General features: G+C 36.4%; 1 protein-coding gene across 4 annotated transcripts in view; it reads right to left on the bottom strand.

Moving 5' to 3' along the window:
• CDK14 (cyclin dependent kinase 14) overlaps positions 1 to 21,469 on the bottom strand; it is a 503,831-nt gene that overhangs the window by 292,540 nt on the left and 189,822 nt on the right. For all 4 annotated transcript variants that reach the window (XM_021713156.1, XM_008059636.2, XM_021713157.1 and 1 more), the window contains one exon: positions 16,953 to 17,015. In XM_021713156.1, the coding sequence (XP_021568831.1) occupies positions 16,953 to 17,015 (63 nt within the window). The remainder of the gene's footprint in view (positions 1 to 16,952; positions 17,016 to 21,469) is intronic.

The following is a 21,469-nucleotide window of genomic DNA, read 5'->3' as shown; positions in this document are numbered from 1 at the left end:
AGACTCCAACTCAAAAAACAAAAAACAAAACAAAACAAACAAAGAAACAAAAAAAACCATTGGGAAACCAGATGCTTCATGCTGGAGCTGAGAACCAATACCCTAAAATATAGCACTTTGACATGCTGTACTGAAGAAGAAACCTCAAGATCTCTCCAACCTTCCCGACCCAAAACTCTGTCTCTCAGCCCTCTGTCTCTCCCAAAGCATGGGATAAAGTTGTTCTCTGCAGTTTCCTATCTGCTTAAAGTCTGGACCTGCCAAAGGAGAAAACAATGACCAATGGACCTGCCAAAGGAAAAAACAATGACCTCTGATCCCTTCTGAATTTCCATTAACTAAAGTCATATTGAAGAAAGAAAGACTGATGTCTGTCTGTCAACACATCTGAACAGACTTTTGTCACAAACCACTTTGCTCTGGGCCCAACAGACTTTGCCCCAGGTCACTGCATGTTCTTCAAGCCCACTGAATTCCCCTAAAAGTCATTCACTATACTGCTAAAATCATCCACACTTTTATGTCTCTCTTTCCCCTAAGAAAGGTATGTAATCATCTGTATTCCACTGGGTTACTGAGTAATCATTCTCCTATGATTTCCTTATGCTGTGCATGTTAAAAAAAATATGTATACCTTCTTTCCTACTAATCTTCATTTTGTGAATTGATTTTTCAGTGAAACTTCAAGTGTTCCCTTGACTCCTACATTTACAAATAACATTTTAACGTGTTTAACAGAATATGCACTGGTTGCCAGGGATGGGAAGACCCTTGCTGAGTTAAATGAAAAGGCCCGTGGACTGCTCTTTGGGACTATCTTGAGAACTCAAGTCTTAGGGATTTCTTTCTTTAACAAACAGGCAAATCCTTAACATTCCCATTTAAATTTTTGAGTAAGTCACTTTACTTGGTTTTTCAATAAAACAAGACAACAAGCTATACTTGATATTCTGTGAAAAACCAGAGGACACTGAAAACAAGAAGCACCACCAAAGCCGGTGCCACACACGTTCCTTCTCTGCAGAGTAAGAATTGGCTTTGCGATTAAAACTTGGTAAACATCAGTGGAATTTCAGGTACTGAAAAAGAAGGGAGACTAATACTTAATTGAAGGCTTATTCTAATTTAAAGGCAATTACAAGTACTTTTACATAGGTTACTTAATTCTTTCCATTTATCATCATGTATTTTTTCTTTTCTTTTAAAAAGAGAAATGTAAAGGTCTGAAAGAACAAGAAACTTCATCATCCAACCATCAAGGAGCTTGCAAGCTTTCTACTATGGTTTGTTTTCTTAAATGAGTTTGATGCTGAATAGACACATGGATGAATACAGTCATATACCCAATATAACCAAAGTGCTTTCATTAAGTGAACTCAGGTTTTCAAAGCCTCAATTAGCACATAATATAGAACACACGATTCTCAAATTGTTTTTGCTATTTAAAATCTTCTTAGAGATAAATAATATGACAGAAGCCAGCTTCATGTACTGAAGTTGACAAACTGACATAATTGAAACTCTCTTCCTATCTTTCTACTGTACGAGCCATAAGGTCTTCCTAAGAATATTTTGTTGCCTTAGGATATTCCATTCAATCTCTCTAAAAGGAGATTCTCAATAGGATCTCCTAAGATTTATATTCTGCTTTGAGTATGTTCACTTACTGCAATAAAAACTCCAATGAGAAAACGTCTTAAATAGCAACGATACGGTGAACAGGGATGCTTTTGCTAGCAGCAAATATATCTTTAGCCCAGCTGTCTTGGATCCCCAGCAGTAAGCAGTTCATATTTGCAGGGCTCTGACATATACTTCTTGGGGTCATTCCTTAATATTTAATCAATTCCCTTCTGAAATTCTTTACAATTTAAGTAGGTAAAAAAAAAATCCAAATAAATTATTTTATTGCAACTTTTAAAGTTGGTATAAAGCTCACATCATTGGATTCAATATGGTATAAAGTTGGTATAAAGCTCACCCCACTGGATTCAGAACAATTTTTTAAATTGTTCTGAAGAATTACCGGCACTTGCAGTGAGCAACAAGTTTTATAACCAACCCCTCCCAACAATGTAAACATATGTGAGATAAGATGCTCTTTTTCTTCATGTCTACAGTCATTAGGCGCCACGAATAGTCAGAAATATGTAGATTATTTAATATATATGGTTCAATTTAATATGAGATGAAACATAGTGAATATCTTGCAGATTTTTAAGCCATGAGTCAAATTCCTTTAAGGAATGAATAGCATCTCTTAGGGCTTCCAGGAAACCAAGAAGTCTACGAATAAAATCAGGAGCAATGGGCCCCACCAGTTATGTCACACCAGCAATCTGATGCAAATACACCTATCCTCCTCCTCTGTATCCTAGGGAACATGTTTAGAATCTCTAGGTCTTAGATTTCTCATCTGGAAAATGACTGGTTGAGGTTCTGATAGCTTTAACAGTCATTCATGGTGTAAAATTACATCATTCCATAATTTTATCTATAACAGTAATGGAAGGGACTCAACAACTCAAAGCAGAATGGAATCACTGCCATTTGTTAATTGCTCACTATGACAGACACTGTGCTGTTTTATCTACATTAGATAATTTAATCCTCACAACACTATACCAGGCAGGTTTTATTATCCCTAATTAACAGATAAAGAAATAAAGAAATTATTAGAGAAATTAAGTGCATTGGTAGCACTCGTATTTGAGCCCATTATTGTTTTACTCTTCAGAGTACTGCTGTCCAAAAAAAAGGGCATATTATTTAATGAAAGAAGCTACAAAATATACTGACAAACTAAAGTTGTACATGAATAATAAATGCTTCAGATAGCATGTTCCATATTTAACACTGTGTCATATAACACCAGTCCCCATATAACACTTGTAATATTTAAAAACCTATAGGTTACACAAATATTAAATTACTCATAAATTCAACTTTTTAAGATTTAAATATAATTAGGAACCGGAGTCTCAAAAAAATCTAATGCATGTCAAAAGAGTTTATAATATGCATCTAATAATGATTTTATTGCTATATTAGGTCTTCTTCAATTTTTAAAAGCCACAAAATGATTCATCATTCCATTTAGCTGAGTTTCAGAATACCTAAAACAATATTAAATCCTAATTTGTAATACAATGTACATCCAAATAGTTTCTATCTTACAAAGAATCACTGTAATTCAATATACTGAATTTTTAAAGAATATGTAGAACGTTATACGGAGATTAAAAGGTGACAGAAAGGAAAACCTAGCTATTCAACATTACAGTATATTTTATGGTCACTTTGGACATAAATTACAGTATTAAGTGTGCTACTTGGATGTTGTAATGTATGAAAGGAAGGAACCCCCAAAACTCAGAACAAACTTAGCGTTAGCGCAGCCATTTAGCTTAGTTTTACCCCTGACGTGTATTGCTGAGAAGCCTGCACATTCTTCTTACCTTATAATTATTAGCAGGAAAAATCACCTTTCCCAGAACCAGTTTTCCCAGGGTTAGGCCTTAAAACTCAGTGATTATTCAAAACCCCTTAAGCATGTCCAGTTCTCCCAATAATCTTCTTTCAGGTACTCGTATTGATACACTGTTACCAGCTGTCCAATATACCTCCATCCCACCACCGAGGTCATGAGACGCTGGTGCCAAGACTTATGTGGCTGCTATCAACATCAAAGAATACAGCCGTGGACATTCCTTTTGGCCCAGACCCCTCTCAACCCCCTCTTGTCCCAAGGACCCTTAAATATACCAGTTCTCAGTCATAGGAGGCCACACTTGCCTATTGAGTGCCAGTCCTTTTCTGTCTGTGGAAAGTGGATAATAAACTTTACTTCTTTTTCTGTTGCAATCTTACATTATTCCCGTGATACTGGCCCGTCTTGCCTCAGTTTACCCTTTCGACATATAAGCATTCATGCTAGGGAGGGCATCAGGTCATTCACGTGTAATTTTTTGCCATATACTTCACATAGGCCCAGCTCTTGGAAAATCTGAGTCGCAGGGGGAGTTGGTCTCGCCACTTTTCCGCCTCTTTTTAGTTCTTCTACTTTTTCTTTGTTACACCCTTAACAAGGTCCTGAGATATGTGTTACATTATTTCTAAATAATGTAACAATTTACATTCTTTAAGAACTTTGAACACCAATATGCTTTTTCTAAAGATGATAACTTTCTGGAGAGGAATAAATTATAAAATGAAAATTTGGGGTTCGTGGGCAAGCTCTTGGGGAAATAACTGTTTGCAGTTCTATGGTCCTTATAAGGAAGGATAGTTGGTGTAGGTTAGACATAAATAGATAAATTTATTGTAAGCAGTTTTTACTAAGGAAGCGTCCAGACATCTTGTCTGTATGTTGAACCGCCCTGAGGACTGGAATGTGGTCTCAATGTGGACTCCTAGTCCACCTCACCCCATCCAAGTCCTTCCTAGACCAAGAATGGAAATCTATAGTGCCTAGTCACCAACTCTAGCAAGTTGGCCTACCAAAGGCAAAATGCACGTTCTGGGAAAAGCCCAACCCTCCACCCCCCATCAGAAGGGAGAGATGGCAGTCCTTCCACAGTCCCTATCTGTAGTCTACTTATTAGCATATCAATAACTAGGAAGCTGTAAGGTCCTCCGCTCTCTAACCTAACCAAATCCAAAGTAAACCTTTTTGTAAAAAGCAAAAATGAGGTCTTTCTTTTCAAGAAACTCACCTGCATCAGCTCACTTTCTGGCACAAACCTCTTCCTTTTCTTTCTGTACTTTCACTAATAAACACTGTTTTAAAAACTTCACTGGTTGCTCTGAAATTCCTTTCAATCCCGGGGCAAAGACCCCATGAGTTTTGTGCCACATCCCACCTGGCAACACTTGGACTTATCATGTAAGTTGAACTCCCATTCCACCCTCTCTTTCTGCCTCAAGGCAAAGGTGTATACCAAGCAAGTAGTATTTCAGGATGAAGGTGCCCAAAGTGAGCAGACAAATTGAAGCCAGGGGATCTAGAGTTAAGAGATTTTTAGGGAATAAAATGCAGCTTGTGTGACTGATCTTTGTTTTGCCAAGTTCTGTGAAAAAAGATCTAGTATAGCAAGTAAGTTTCCAAGAAAGTAGGGTTTATATGTACCTTGAAGAATGTAGGGAGGGCTGAGTCTTCCTTTAACAAAGGTGGCCATCAGCCTAAAATTAGCATCAGAGATATTCCCTAGTTGAGCAGAAACTCTTAAAATGATTAAAATTAAGCTTTTGGATTTAATAGTTACCCAACATAACCTTCCCACCCCCCCCAAAAAAAAACCCTGAAAGAGTTGTTTCAAGAAATACAAATAACAGAATCTTATTCTGTCGTTATTAAGTGTCTGCCTGTCAGAATTATATGACTGACTCTGATACAGAGATGCACTAATGTCTGTCCATATTTCCTCAGCCCCTAGAGAAGGGCAGGGCAAGGGTTCAAGCTCACCTGAACATTCCTGAGAGTTAATGAAAGGTATGCTTCAAAGGATCCTTAACTTCCCTGCAGACCATGACCAATAAACTGAAAGATGTAAATCCCCATTTATTCCCTTTTCTTAGTAGTCATTGGTTTGAATAATATAGTATCAATGTAATAGTAAGTCCTGTGATTTGAATAATTTTTGTATCAATGTAATCATAAGTTTTGTGATTTGTGTAACTTCTACGTAATACATGTTGTCTTGGATCTTGTAAACTCCCTTTACTCTATGATTAGTCTGAGAAACACTTCTGACTACTGATAAAACCTGTGAGAAGCCTCTGGTACCCGGGACCAGGAAGTCTGGACCATGAAATGTGGCTGTAACTTAAGTTCTATACAATGCTCTGCTGGTCACGCCCTAATCTATAGGTACCAACAACTCTGGACTTATAAAAGCAGATAGTAAAACTTGAAGGGTGAGCAAAACCATTTTAAAGAGGCCAAAAGTCTACTCTGCTTCCTAGATTCAAATTCAGAAATAAAACTCTCTCTACCAGTTCCCTGCCCCTTTGATTTATTGGTATCAAGGGAAAGCAGCTGAGTCACTGGGACCATAACAACCTGACTGATTAGTGCTTTTCAGGATCACAAAGAAATATCAAGAAATACAAACTGAGAAATGGGGAGTCGGCAGTTCTTCCTAGTCAACTTCGGTTGGGAATGTACGCTGCTCTCCAACAATCACAAGGCCACTTTTTTTTTTTTTTTTAAACAATGAAAACAAATAAATATTCAGAGTTTAAATGGCTGTATTGCCTTATGTAACACAAGGTCAATATGAATAGTCTTAATATCAATTAAGAAGGTAAATATAACTAAAAAGAGAGAGAGCGAGATGTGAATTAAAAGTTGACAAATGTAGCAACTCTTGCATCTAAAGGTCTTGGAGAAAATTCTCAAAAACAAGATATGCCAAAGAGAAAAACGTATTTCAAATGGAACATAACATTTAAAGACTTGGGAATTTGGATACACAAGATCAAAAAAACCTCTCCCTATATCCTCTGAAGTAATAGAGGTCTGAAGTAATAGAAATTTACACAGTAATGAGAAAATACCTGCGAGCCACACTATCTAGGCATGAAAGCCACGCCTATCCAAGAGAGTAGGAAAGCTCCCTGGTAATATGCACATACTCTATTACTTGAGCTGATTTCCCTCCTGAGGTCTCATGTCTATCTTGGGAAACACACAAACAAAAGGGTAGTGTACGGAACCCATCTTACACTGGAGAGAGGAAAAGGAGAGAAGCGTGAAGCCCAGGAGGGAGTTTCTCCTATTCCTAACATGTACACCCCAAGCTGGGTACTTCTATCTTACAATTAAAGCATCATGCAATACGCCCAATCATTGCCTGCATTTTATCATTGTTTAGGGTGATTTCTTTTCATTCTGGGTTTTAAAGCACCTCTAGAAAAGGGTGTACTGTTAAATTAGCTGGCCTTGATTCCTTTGTTGGGTCCAAATGGTTACAAGCAGATCAGCAGATGAAGTCTAAAACAAAAGACATTTTCTGAAATAACTAAATGCTGGCACCGCCAGAAAATTCATTACTTGGATTCCCTCTGAATGTCCAACACAATATGAGCTGACAGTGGAATTTTGTTTTCTCTTGTTGTTAATCCTCTACTTTCTAGATGTAGAAAAATATAAATATGGATGTAACAAAATATAACAGAAATAGGATGAAAATGTTTAAAAGAAGCCTGGACAAGCACTGAACCTGGGTGTCAAATTTTTAATATATTCTTTAATGGCTTCATAAAATAACCATATTTCCTAAAGTACAGAATGAGGAAAGGCTCTATAATATTCATGGTAATGCATAGTAGGAAATTATTATGAGCTAAATGAGAGCTCTAATGAAGAATATGGAGAAAATCAGGTGTCATTTGATTTTCTCTCTGAACACAAGAAAGTCTATTTAGGAATTAATTCTCAGTGCCATCTGTATAAGACAAGCTTAATTTGGCATAGCATTATTCTGTCTGTTATACACCTGCTTGTTCTCTGGACTATGAAAGAAAAATAGCAAACTTTCAGCCATAATAAACTTCATATCTTTTTAATTAGAATACCTACTGAAATGAAAAATAAGAATCAGCTTTATGCCAGCAGGATTTCAGATACCCCAGCAAATAAGGCAGAAAGTTCAAAATTGCTTTGGCCATTTTCAATTATTCAAAGAAAAAAGCAAATGTGTTTCTGCAGGAAACCTTCCAGAAAAGTCATTATGATAACACAGAAATGGAAGTACATTACAAACAAATATGGATAGTTTCAATCTCATCAAAGTAATAAGATTCAAACATCTATATTTCTAGACAGCATCAATTAATCTTTTTTTCCCATGAAGCTTAATTTTCAGTCTCTCATGCTTATCAATTTTTAAGAAACACATGAAAAACTGAATAAACGATGAAATTTACATCATTATAATCATTTTTTAAAATGCAATGGTTAATCTGTAAACCACCAAGAATTATAAAATCAAGAATTAATATAAGTTCTGTATTCAATTATGATAGCCAATATAATTCATAGCAAATGGTGTATAAATGGGGGAAAGTTTAACTATGCTTCCAAAAATATTCTAACCAGTTTCCTACATACCAATTACCATGTCCTAGAAATTGGATGCTATGCCTTTAATCATCATAAATATTTATAACAAGGCCAATGTCCTCAGGCTTTCGATTCAGGTTTTAAATTGCCCTCTAATTAATTGCTAAAATTACCCATTTGTCAAAAATTGATATTATGCTCTGAAACAAACCATTAGTTAACAGTTAATGTTTATTTCAGAATGCCCTATTGATAACAGACACATTCTGTGGGCAATTAAAGTAGCAAAGTAATTCTAGAAACTTAGTTAATCTTGACTTTTTTATGAGTCTATTCCAGTGCTTCTAAGGTATATACATCAAGAAACCTTCTTTAAAGGTATATACATCAGGAAACTTTCTTTAAAGGTATATACGTCTAGAAATCTTCTTTAAAACCTTCACAGATGTTTCTCTGGGAATTAGCACAAAATGACCTTAGACTATTCTGTGTTTACTGTGAAGTGAAGCAATGTGCTGTTCCCTTGCTCCTTCCTCCCCTTCATTCTTCATGATCACTGTAATGCCTGGAAAAAGTCTACTCAAATCTCACTAAGGACAAATCCCACAATTCTTAAATGCATGATATCCAGGCTTTTACAATAAAGAAGTATATATGAGACATAAGCAAAGAAGAATATGTATAGTTTTAGACTCCAAGATGCATGTTTTAGGTGACTCTACATGTTGTCATGCTGCATAGTGAAGTTAAAAGTTAAAACTGTCAAATTTAGAAACAAAAGAATCTGACCACTGTGCTTCCCTTTTGTTCACCGCGATAAAAGTTCAGTATTTATTACATTCTGATCATTTAATGATAAGTTAAGTAGTTAGCCCAACACAGAGCTTCAGCATTATTAAAAAGACATGCTCTTTTAAAGATAATAGCTTCTCTAACCTGGTTTTCACATCTCCTTAAATTTATAGGAACAATTACAGGGTCTAATTTTAGCGCAACTTTTTAAATTTCCCTTTTTTTCAGAAACCTAAAATGACGTGAAGATCAACTTTTTAAAAATTAACATCTAGCACAGCATTATAAGCAGCTGTTAACTTAGTAAATATTAATCTTATGTTAATTTTGTGTTAATAAATTTTAATGACAATAAATATCACCACATTGAAAAAATATGTTAATACATCAAACAGAAATACCCATGAGACATCTGTTACTATGTCATAGTCAGAAGTCTTTGCGATAATTCCACCTGCAGTTCAGATCCTAAAAGTAACCCTGGAGGAGAGCCTTGTCTCTAAGCAGACAAACAATGAGGAAAAGCCAGTGCATAATTAGGTGAGTGGCCTCCCGTGGAAACCAACTTAGTAATAAAGGCTGTCTGCCCCCATGCACTGCAATTCACATGCCAAAACCACAAGGCATTAACAAGCGGCATCTGCTTTTTAACTTTCCACACCCGTAGAGAAAGTATCACTATTATCTTCATTATGAAAATGATGATAAACCTATGTGACTGAGTGCTTCTAAAGGAACAAATAATCATGCTAATTACAGTAATTTAATGTATTAATCATGTGGTGTACTAAAAGGAACACTGGACAGTCAGAAAGACCTTTACCACATTCCATTATCTCAATGATCCTGATGTTTATTTTCTATGGAACATGGGGGGTGGAAGGGACCACTGGTCCTAGGTGGGCTTGGCAACAGCAGAATCATGTAAAGAGGTGGGGTTTTTGTTTTGGTTTGATTTGAATTATATCAACATTCAATGTTTACATTATTATGATCACGGGCATGTTACTTACAGCTGAGTCATGAAGTTACTATGAATACCTGTTTTCTCCCCCTGCACAAAAATGTGTTTTTCATGTTAGTAATAATCTATTTCTTTTGTCTGTTGGTTTGTTTTCATTTCTTTAATTTTCATTGTGGTTATTACTAATTCAAAACCAAACTCATCTTTTTCATCTTGTAAGTCTATTCAAATTAGGCATTCTAGCTAACAATTTTTATCTTCTTTAAGAAATCTGACCTGGCTGGATTTCTGGGTTACTTTCTTAGCCGAGGATTCTCTTCATCATTGTCCTGGGTTTTTCCTTCACCTCTCTCCTGCAGTGAACTCTGTCTCCTGGTGTCTTTGTCTTCTCTTCCTTGGTATATCCCCTGAGTTTTAGTAGAATACATCCTCATATAGCTTCCTGAGAAAGGATGCAACATAGGCAAAACTTTGCATATCTAAAATGCACATCTAAAAATGATGATTTCTACCCTCACACTTCATTGATAAGTTGTGTAGAATTATAGATTGAAAATACTTTTGTCTCTGAGTTTTCAAGCTATCGCCTCACTGTCATCTCACTTCCAGTGTTGCTGCTGAAAAGCCTAATGCCATTATAATTCTTGATCCTGCATAGAAAACTTATTTGCTTTTTGTAGGATAGTTCTTTGTACGAAGTGTTCTGAAATTTTGCAATAATGAACATTACTGTCTATTTTATTAAATGTTCTGAGTATTTATGTAAAACTTCACACCTTTTACATTTAAAAGAAGTATAGTTTAATGATTATTAAACTTTAATGATTCCCTCTTCTCTTTTTTCCTCCAGTTATTCAGATGTTGGATTCCCTGGAATGGACCTCTAATTTTTGTTTCTTTCCCATTTTTCATCTTTGTACTTTTTGCCCTCTTTACTGGCACTTCTTCAACTTTTTTCCCCCATCATGTTAGTATTGTTTTTAATTTGTTATATTTTTAATTTCCAAGAGATTCTTTTGCTGACTAAATTCTGCTTCTTAAAAGTAACACAGCATTCTTCTTTTAAGGATGTACTTTTTTTTTATTCTGAGACTACTAATGATTTTTTTTAAAGATTCCTTCTCTATCTTATCCAATCAACACAAGCAACTTGGCTTCCTCCAAATTATTCATTTGCTGATTTGGGGTCTTCACTGCAGCTGCCAGGATTCTTTAGGTCTGTTCTCCTAGAATGGTCAGATCCTTCACAGAAGATTTGTAATCTTCTCTCTTGGTGCATAACATCTGCCTCCTAAAGCACCCCAGACTGGGTCCTGTTTCTGTGTTCTCCCTGTCTTCTCCCCAGCCCGACAAGCCTCCAATTTATTCTGGGTCATGACTCTTTAGCCCCCTGCTGACAGAGTTTGGAGCAGCAGAGGCCAGCAGGCTCCAGGGTTGTGGATGAGCAAAAGGCCAGGATCCTTAGCAAATGTACAAGTCCTCCTCTGATAAACCCATTAGAGCCACAGGAAGCATGAGAGGATGCTGGGGGTCCTGAGAGGTATCCTGGGCTGTCATTCTTGGGTCTGAGCAAATGCCCACCTTTCTTAAGCAAGGACTTTTTTGGCATATTTTTGTTGATACATAGTGTTTGCATATATTTATGGGAGATGTGGTATTTTGACATAATCACAAAATGTATGATGATTAAATCAGTGTTAAGGGTATCCATCACCTAAAACATTTATTATTTCTTTGTGTTGGAAATGTTTCAAATCTTCTTTTTTAGTTATTTTGGAATAAACAATGTATTGTTATTAACTATAGTCACTCTGCTGTGCTATCAAATATTAGAACACATATTCCTTCTACCTAAAAGTAGGTCTGTACCCATCAACCAACCTCTCTTCATCCCTTCCCCCACCCTTTCCAATCTTTGGTAACTACCATTCTACTTTCTACCTCCATGAGATGAACTTTTATAGCTCCTTTGTATGAAAAAAATATGCCATATTTGTGTTTATATGCATGGATTATTTCTTTTAACATCATAAACTTCAGTTCCATATATGGCTGCAAATAACAGGACTTCATTCTTTTTTTAAGACTGAATAGTATCTAGTGGGTATACATACCACATTTTCTTTATCCATTCATCTATTGAGGGACACTTAGGTTGATTCCAGATCTTTCCAATTATAAATAGTTCTGCAATGAACATAATGATGCAAGTATTCATCTGATATACCAATTTCTTTTCCATTTGATAAATACTCAGTAGTAAGATTGCTGAAACATACGTAGTTTCTATTTTTAGTTTTCTGAGAAAACTCTATACTGTCTTCATAATGGTTGTACTAATTTACATTCCCACTAATAGTGTATGAGTTCCCTTTTCTCCACATCCTTGCCAGCATTTATTTTTTGTCTTTTTGATAGCAGCCATTCAAACTAAGATATGATAATATCTCATTGTGGTTTTGATTTGGTTTTCTCTGATCATTAATGATGCTGATTGCATACATCTGTTGGCCATGTATATGTCTTCTTCTGAGAAATGTCTATTCAGATCTTTTTCTCACTTTTTAATGGGATTATTTGCTTGTTTTTCTGCTGTTGAGTTGCTTGAATTCCTTGTATATTCTGGATATTAGTGCCTTGTCAGCTGAATCGTTTGCACATATTTTCTCCCATTCCAAAAGCTGTCTTCCTTCATTCTGTTGATTGTTACCTTTGATGTGCCGAAGCTTTTTAGTTTAATATAGTCCCATTTGTCTATTTTTGTTTTTGCAGACTGTGCCATTGAGGTCTCAGCCATAAAATCCTTGCCTAGATCAATGTCCTGAAGTATTTCTCCTATGCCTTCTTACAGTAGCTTTATACTTTTGGGTCTTATGTTCAAGTCTTTAATCCACCTTGAGTTGATTTTTGTATGTGGTGAGAAGCAGGGATCTTGTTCATTCTTCTGCATATGAATATCCAGTTTTCCCAGAACTATTTATTAAAGATGATGCTCTTTCCCAAATGTATTTTCTTAGTGTCACTGTCAAAAATCACTTGGTTGTAGATATGTGAACATTTGTGTTCTCTATTCTGTCCCATTGGTCTGTGTACATTTTTTTATACCAATAACATGCTATTTTGGATACTATAGATTTGTACTCTATTTAGAAGTCATGTAGTGTGATGTCTCCAGCTTTGTTATTTTTGACCAGTATTGTTTGGGCTACTCAGGTTCTTTTGTGGTTCCATACTAAGCTTAGGATTTTTTTTCCTATTTCCATGAAGAATGTCATGGTATTTTGATAGGAATTACACTGAATCTGTACATTGCTTTGGGCAGAATGTAACAGTTCCATTTTAACAGTGTGTGATTCCAGAATGTCTTTCCATTTGTTTGTATTTTCATTAAGTTCTTTGATCACAGAATATCTATTTATATGTATTTTCACTAAGTTTTTTGATCAGTGTTTTGTAGTTTTCCTTGTATAGGATTTTCACCTTCTTTGTTTTAAATCTATTCCTTGCTATTTTATTTTTTTAACTATTATAAATGAAACTGCTTTCTTTATTTCTTTTTCAAACAGTTCATTATTGGTATATAGAAATGCCACTAAGTTTTGTATGTTGATTTTATATATTGTAACTTTACGTAATTTGTTTGTCAGTTCCAAGAATTTTTTATTGGAGTTTTTAGGATTTTCTATACATAAAATTATCTAAGAACAGGCATTTGACTTTCTCTTTTCCAATTTAGATGCCTTTTATTATTTTTCTCTTGCCTGATTCTCTGGCTGAAACTTCTAGTACTATACTATGTTGACTTTTAAACTTGATTCTGATTCTGAGAGATGAGAAGAGGGAAAAAAGTGTGTGTTAATATGTGTGTGTGTGTGTGTGTGTGTGTGTGTGTGTGTGTGTATTTTTAAAACTTCCCAGGTGACTCTTGTGGTATAAAGAGAAGAATTCCTAGAGGACTACTGAGGTTTCTCGTATTTGTAAATATGCCAGGAATTGAGACTGTCCAGGACAATTCAGAAAATCCTCAAGACATCTAAGATTTCATTAGCTATGGGGAAAATAGTCCCCCAAATGCACTGTATACTTTTTCAGTTGTCTAAAAAATGTATAAAGAGGTAAATTATGTCACATTCTTTTAGAAACAAACATAGAGCATGCCATCAATATTCAATCACTTTAAACAGCTTCCAAGTGGGAATAATTCCTGCTGTATACAACGAATACCTAGTCTCACTGAAAGTGTCACGTTGAATTCCTACGACATTATTGCTATGCTGACTACACAACTCATTCACCATTAAGTCTCTCACTAAGTCCTAGGAGGCACCAGTTCTCTTCTAGAATTAAACCTTGTTTATTGCTGCAGTGTCACCTGGACTTGGAATGGAAGCAAACACTAAGTATTGGAAGTATGATAAATGTCCATGGGAAGAGAAAAAGGACACAAAACTTGAATAAGAGCTGCTAAGACACAGTTTTGTGGAATACAGACCAGTTATTGAAAACCTGCAACCTAGAGACTTCTCTGCCTATAACCATTAGTAAATAAGGAAAAATAAAGTATAGTGGAAGAGACAGAACATACAGAACAAAAATGGGACAAAAATCACCAATGACAATGGCCTGAGGACAGAGAACACAGTGGTGCTTTAGGAGCTTTTTTTCTTTATTTCCACTAACAAAAGTTTTCACTAATACTTGCCCATGACTAAAGACACACAGAAGGTTGGTGAGAAAACTGAACAAGGATAGCAAAAGCCCAGTGATATCATGCCTCTTTGAAAAGGTTCAGTCAGTTCTCAGTCCTATCACTAAATTTGTAAGTCAGGAAGTCAAAGTTAGATCAGAGGACCACCTGACTTCCACTGTTACTGGTAGATTTCTGAGGTCTTCAGAGACAAAGGTCTCACTAGATGGGCTCTCTACAGATGTCCAGGGACAGATTGGGAAACAGGGATGAAGACGTATTGTGTGTTGATTTGAACCCAGTCAACCCTAAAAAGAGAATATATGAATGTATAAATGAATGGATTTGAGATTTTTCTTAATATGAAAAAAGAGTAAAATTGTGTTCGTGCTAAAATACTAATACATATTTAGGGTTACACGTGAATGCAGAAAACATTAATAAGACAAGTATTTTCATCTGTTAAAATGTCGAAACCAGCCTGGGCAACTTGGCAAGACCTCGTCTCTACAATAAATAAAAAATTAGCCAGGCATGGTAGCACGTGCCTGTAGTTCCAGCGACCTGAAAGGCTGAGGTGGAAGGATCACCGGAGTCCAGCAGGTCAATGCTGGGGTGGCCGTGAGTGTGCCATCACACTCCAGTCTGGGCAGCAGAGTGAGACTCCAACTCAAAAAAAAGTTTATTCCCAATCTAACTACTAAAAAATCTATCTATGTCAATAGATTTAAATTTTTAAGAAAAATAAATAGTCAAAATATTTTAAAGAAAAGAAATACACCAATAAAACAAAAACCACAACAAAAAAGGAGATATATGAAATATCAACAGACTATAAGTACTACATTGATTCCATTATTTATTTTTTTAAAATGTTTTCTCTGAGTTCCTATAAGCGCCTACATTTTAAAATTGTATACTAACTGAACACCATAAAAATCTCTCATTGTTAATGATACAAATATTTTATATACACCTATAACTTATTTAAAAAAATTAAAAACTCAATAAAAAATGGGCAATGCAAAAGAAGAAACAACTTATAAAAGCATAATGACAAATGGTCCTGGAATATGTGAAAAGATACTCAATGTCACTAGCAGTCAAGAATATGCCAAAGTAAAAGACATTCCATTTTTACCGATAATAATGGCAAAAATTAAAATGTCTGGTTTGAGTCAATGCTAGTGAGAGTAAGGAAACACAGTCCTCCTATCATTTCCAACCTTGTGGGTAAATGTTCTGGTCAAATTCATTAATACAGAAATTGTATCTCCACTTAAAGAAAGAAAATTAATCATAACTAGGTAGCCAAGAGAAATAAAAGTATAAAATTGTTATACTAATACTTACTCTAAAATCATTTATAATAGCAACATGTTGGAAAAAACCCAAAGGTCTATGACTAAGGAACAGTAAAAAAAAAAAAGTATGATATATCCATACTATGGGATAACATACAGTTTTAGAAAGACTGAACTACACAATCATATACTGATTTAAAACAATATCCAAGATGTATTATAAGTGAAAAATCTTACATAACATATATATTATTTTAATCAACACACACTCATGCACGCATGTGTGCAAACACACAGGCACGCGCGCACACACACACACACACACACACACACACACACACACACACACACACACACCATGGGAATGTAGACCTCTATAAGCAAAGGATAAGTGTTTTAAAAAAAAAAAAAAGCATGATATATTGGTTTAGACAATGGACTGGAAGAAACTGAGACGAGTAATTTTACTTCAAATATATCTATAATACTTAACTGCTTATCAGGGTCATGAAATGTCGTCGATTGAATGACAAAATGTAAGCACAACATTACCCTGTATTAAAATATAACTCTGACCTCTTCTAATTCCCTGACTTATGCCAAGAAGGAGTTTCCTGTTTTAAGCTTGAAATTTTGAAACAAGATGACTGCAAGGTCAAATCATAGGAAATATTAGTTCTTCAGATACAAGGAAGTGAAATTTCTAGCAAAAAATATGAAAAAGAGCAGTAGAAAGTGATCTGCTTGCATCCACAAACGAAAAGACATGTGCTACCATAACATTGTTTGAGATCAGAATGATGCTTTATGTTGAAACCAATGGGCACCTCAGCATGGTTTCTAAACGAGAGTGAGATGCCTCTACTGACAGCAGTTAAAATAGGAGTTCAGTGGCTCTTGCTCATCATTCATAATGTTTCTCCATGAAGACAAAATCAGGTCTATAACAATAACACTCCAATGAAAGTATTTAGTGTTAAAACATGGCTTCCAACATCTAAACTGAAGCAATGACAATGGTTCACTTTTCTTTACGTAGTATTTTGTGTTTAATTAAACATGCTATGGTAGAGATGTTATATTTCAACTCAAAAAGTGCACAACAATGTTAATTCTTGGCTTAGAAAGATGTTTTCCTACCTTCACATTATCTGGATGCAGCCCCCCAGGGTGCTTGTCCATGTACTGACATAAATCAGTGTGCTAGAAGAAAAAGTGGAAAATGTATTAATAACCCTCCGGCTATCACATGATAAATCAATCTTTTCCTACTTCAAGGTCACCATTACCTTCTGAACAAAGCAAATCAAAGATAAGTAGGTGAATTTTTTAGTGTATGCTGTGGCATGCTCCCCTTTCCTTCCAAGATTAACCACAACTGAATCATCATTTTTACCTCTAGGCTCTGTTTTATGCTAAACATATCTGCATACTAAAAAGAATACATGTCCATAATTTGTTAAATATCTAATTTCTTCCTCATTAAATATATATCCCTATACTTTAACTAAAAAGCCATACAAAATTAACCAATCCAATCATAATGTCAATTATCTCATATTTTCCAAATGCACAGGCATATTATGGTTATTTGTAGTACTTTCATAAAATGACACTACAAATATATTATGCTAGCAAAATTATTCACTGCACTTACTTTTCAGATCTATATCCACAAAAGTAATTTTCAGGTTTCCAGAACTCCTGAACATCTTTGAGTTTTATAAATTAATAGAAATACTTTCAAAATACATCCAGATATAAGTTAAAAATAATATTCTTAGGTAACATCTCATACAGTTAGTCTTTTAAATATGCCAAGCTCAATCTGCCCACAATTGTACATTTTCTTCAAAATGCTTTTTCCGTTTATATTATAAACTACAGAGCATCTTCGAAACACATGCAAAGTTACTATTTACATTTTTCATTTCTTATTGGAGGGTACTATAAGATTTGTAACACTGAAATATTTAATCACTCTGTAAAAGCCAATTAACATGAGCACTTGTGTCCCAATATCAGGCTTGAAGTACTGGGGAATTCCAGGTTTTATAATGCATGTAAGAAGATTGCTATAGCTCTTATTACAACAGTTTAGATTCTGTTACTGACTTGTTATTGCATACCACGTAGGAGGCATCGCGGACAGACAGGAGAACCTTACCTTCATCCATTCATCATGTACTTCTTAAGCCCTTATTAAGCTCCAGGAACTCCCCTAGTCACTAAGGACGCAGAAGTGAATGAAACAGAGGCAAAAGGAAAAAAAAAATATGCCAGCAATGACAGTAAAGTATGCTGTGTATTATTTTAAGCACAGTACTGGGTAATGTTCTAGTACCTGCTAATAGTACCAAGACACAGCAGGGGTATCCTAATGTGGTCTAGAGATGCCAGAAAGGCCTCTGGAGAAAGGCACTTCCAAGTAAGACATGAACAGAAGATTAAAGAAATCAATCAAATGATGGGTATAGGGAAAGAACACGGAACAGATAAAATGCTCTTAGATACATCGGAGACAACACCGACTTTATCTTGAAATACACCCAAGGTGTTCAGCTTCTAAGCAAGTTAAAGTCCATGAGGGCCAAGACTAGCTTGATTTTTTTGCCTCTCTCCACTTCTAGCAAAATGTCAGACACAAAGAAAAAGAAATGAAATAAATACAATAAAAAGTTTTATAATACAGGGCAGCTCATTTTTTAAAGCCTAATTTATTTAAAAGTATATAAAGAATACTATCTAAATATTTTACTTCATGCATTTATTGGACGGAGGTATAAATATGAACCCCAAACTGCTATTTTGAAACTTTATATTATTAACTTTGCTTTTCAAGTAGGGATAACACTACTCTCAAAGATGAACAAATAGAGAACAGGAGAACATATGTTTTTGAAGAGAGTATATGAGAAAGTACCTTTTGCCTAACATTTGATAAATAAAAATAAAATACTGCCCGTTAGACAATAATATCCTAGAGAGCAAGAATTGTATATAACTTGCTAAGTGCTACAAACACAATGGTAAATGAAAGCAATATCCAAACATATCAACAATCACATATCCATGTGTTAAATTATTAAAAATATAAAATTTCAGTTTATACAGTAAAGACAATCTAATTAATAGTTTCCCAAATACAAATTAAAAACTATTAAAAAAACCCAGAAAGTCTGAGACTAACAATATTTTATAGTATATGTTGATATTATCTATATTTTCTTATGCATACTAATAAATATCAATAAAAAGGAATTAGATATATCAATGTAAAATCAAGCATAATAAAAAAAATATATCAGAGGTGAGTGGATTGCCTGAGCCCACGGGTTCGAGATCCGCCTGGGCAACTTGGTGAGACCTCATCTCTACAATAAATCAAAAATCAGCCGGGCGTGGTAGCGCGCGCCTGTAATTCCGGCTACTTGGAAGGCTAAGGCGGAAGGATCGCCAGAGCCCAGCACGTCGAGGCTGTGTTGGCCGGGAGCGGCCACTGCACTCCAGTCAGGGCGACAGAGTGAGACTCCAACTCAAAAAAAAAAAAAATCAGAAATCAAGAAATATATATTCATGATGGCGCCAGATTCGGTCAGAGTGTAAGAGTCTCTGCATGGGTGAATGCATAAAAAAACTAATCTACACATGTTTGTGTGTGCAAGTGGGTGAGCGAACGTCCAAATGAGGGGAGACACGGGATCAAGCGCCTGGGGCCCCCTGTAGAAATGGCTACAATTTGCCGCTGCTCTAAATTTGGCACCTACAGCTCCCAGAAGGAGCCACCAAGCGTGGGGCATCTCTTGGGAAAAGGCAGAAAAGATCAGTTGGCACCTGGCCCACACCACCACCTGTAGCAACAGGCCAGGCACGGGCAGCAGGGACCATGGAAAAAGCTCGGGAAGAATTCTGGAGCTGAGCTGTGTGTGTGTTTGGGGGGGGGGGGGGGGGGGGGCACTGACCACTGCCATTTTCTCAGTCCCCAGACTGGGGAGAGACCTGATTTACCTTGGCCAATTCTGAGCTGGCTGAACAGTCTGTATCCTGAGACCAAGAGATGATTTCCACACCCCCTGAAATCGGACATTGTTTGCCCAGAGAGGACACTCCCTGCCGGAGGGACAGACGTTCCACCCCCACACTGGACCAAACACAGACCCATGCAACCGGAATGGGAGACCTAGTGGCAGACAATTTGGGAGCTTTTCCCAGGAAAATCTGCTGGAGAGAGCTGGATGGTGGCAGTGAGGATTGCAGAGAGAACGCAGAGAGGGGCCCTGAGGCAGACTCCCAAGGAAGCAGAGGGGAGAGCCCACCCGAGCCTGGACGGGACTCCAGAGTCCGGCCACCAGGTCCTGAGATCTGGAGACCTAACTGCTAGGAAGGCAGCATTAGCTCTCCGCAGAGAAACTGAGCATACTCTCTAATGCCTGGGCAGAGAAGTGCTTCAGGGTGGCCTCTGCAAAATAGCAGAACAGCAGAACTGCATATTGAGACTAGGCTCTGATCTCTGCATTGCGCTGGGACTGCTCTCTGTGACCTCAGAGAACACTGTCCCCAGTGCACAAACCCTTGTGGGTAAAGGCAGATGTGAAACCCCAGACGACGCACCCTCCACCATGAGCCATCTGCTGGGTGACAGACACAGACAGCAGAACTGACCAAGAAGGAGGCTGGTGGCAGTATTGTTCGTTCACCTCGTTTGGCTTTTTTTGTTGGTTGGTTTTCTCTTTTCTTCCCTTCTTGTATTTCTCTTTCTTTGCTCTTTCTCTTTTTTGTGTGTTTTTCTCTTTCTCTTTTACTATTTTTCTTTCTTCTTTTCCTTTCTCCTCATTTCTTTTTTTCCTCCTTCTCTCTCTTTTCCCTCTAATACACTGTCTTGGACTCAGGCGCTCCGCAAGCATACACTGTAAGGTTGTATTGTGCAGAGACAGAAAGCAAGAGCCAGTTGACCCACTCACCAGATAGCAAACATTACAACCTGGCAATAGGTTCTGAATACTTGCAGCCCCCCTCAGTCCCTAGTAAGTGCTCAAAATTGTAAAGAGAGAGCATAACACGCCACCCCCAGCCCTACTTCATAAAAGAACAAACCCAGAGCCCCAGCCGAAAGAAGGATAAAAGGCAGAGCAAATATCAGAAGTGACTGCTTCTCCATTATCCACTGAGAAACAGAATTAAACAAAAAGATAAGAGAACTGCTACAAATGAAGAAAAACCAAAAAAGGACTGCAGGTAACCAGAGACCCAGCAAAGAGTCAGTGCTAGAAAGAACAGCAACTGGAGCACAGTGACTATCTCTGAGAATGACAGTACACAGAAGATGCTTACGGAGATCAGAGAATCATTGGATAGAATGAATAAAAATCAAGAAATGCAAGGGCTAAAACTAAATGAAATTGCAACAGAGCTGAACTCAAGAAATCATACTTAGAAATAACAGAAATAAAGAACTCACCCAAGAAAAAAATGACAGACTGACAAGCATGGGAAGTCGAACTGACCAAGCAGAAGAAAGAATCTCAGAGATAGAAGACCAAAATATGGAATTAACCCAATCTGCTATGAATACAGGAAAAAAAAAAGAGAGAGAAATTTCAAGAGTTGTGCAATTTTATCAAGAAACCAAACCCATGTCTGATTGGAATACCTGAAAT

The sequence above is a fragment of the Carlito syrichta genome, unplaced genomic scaffold, assembly GCF_000164805.1.
Source record: "Carlito syrichta isolate Samal-C Ts95f unplaced genomic scaffold, Tarsius_syrichta-2.0.1 Scaffold304306, whole genome shotgun sequence".
Classification (NCBI taxonomy): domain Eukaryota; kingdom Metazoa; phylum Chordata; class Mammalia; order Primates; family Tarsiidae; genus Carlito; species Carlito syrichta.
The sequence above is the reverse complement of the archived record's forward strand: the minus strand, read 5'-3'. Positions and strand labels throughout refer to the sequence as shown.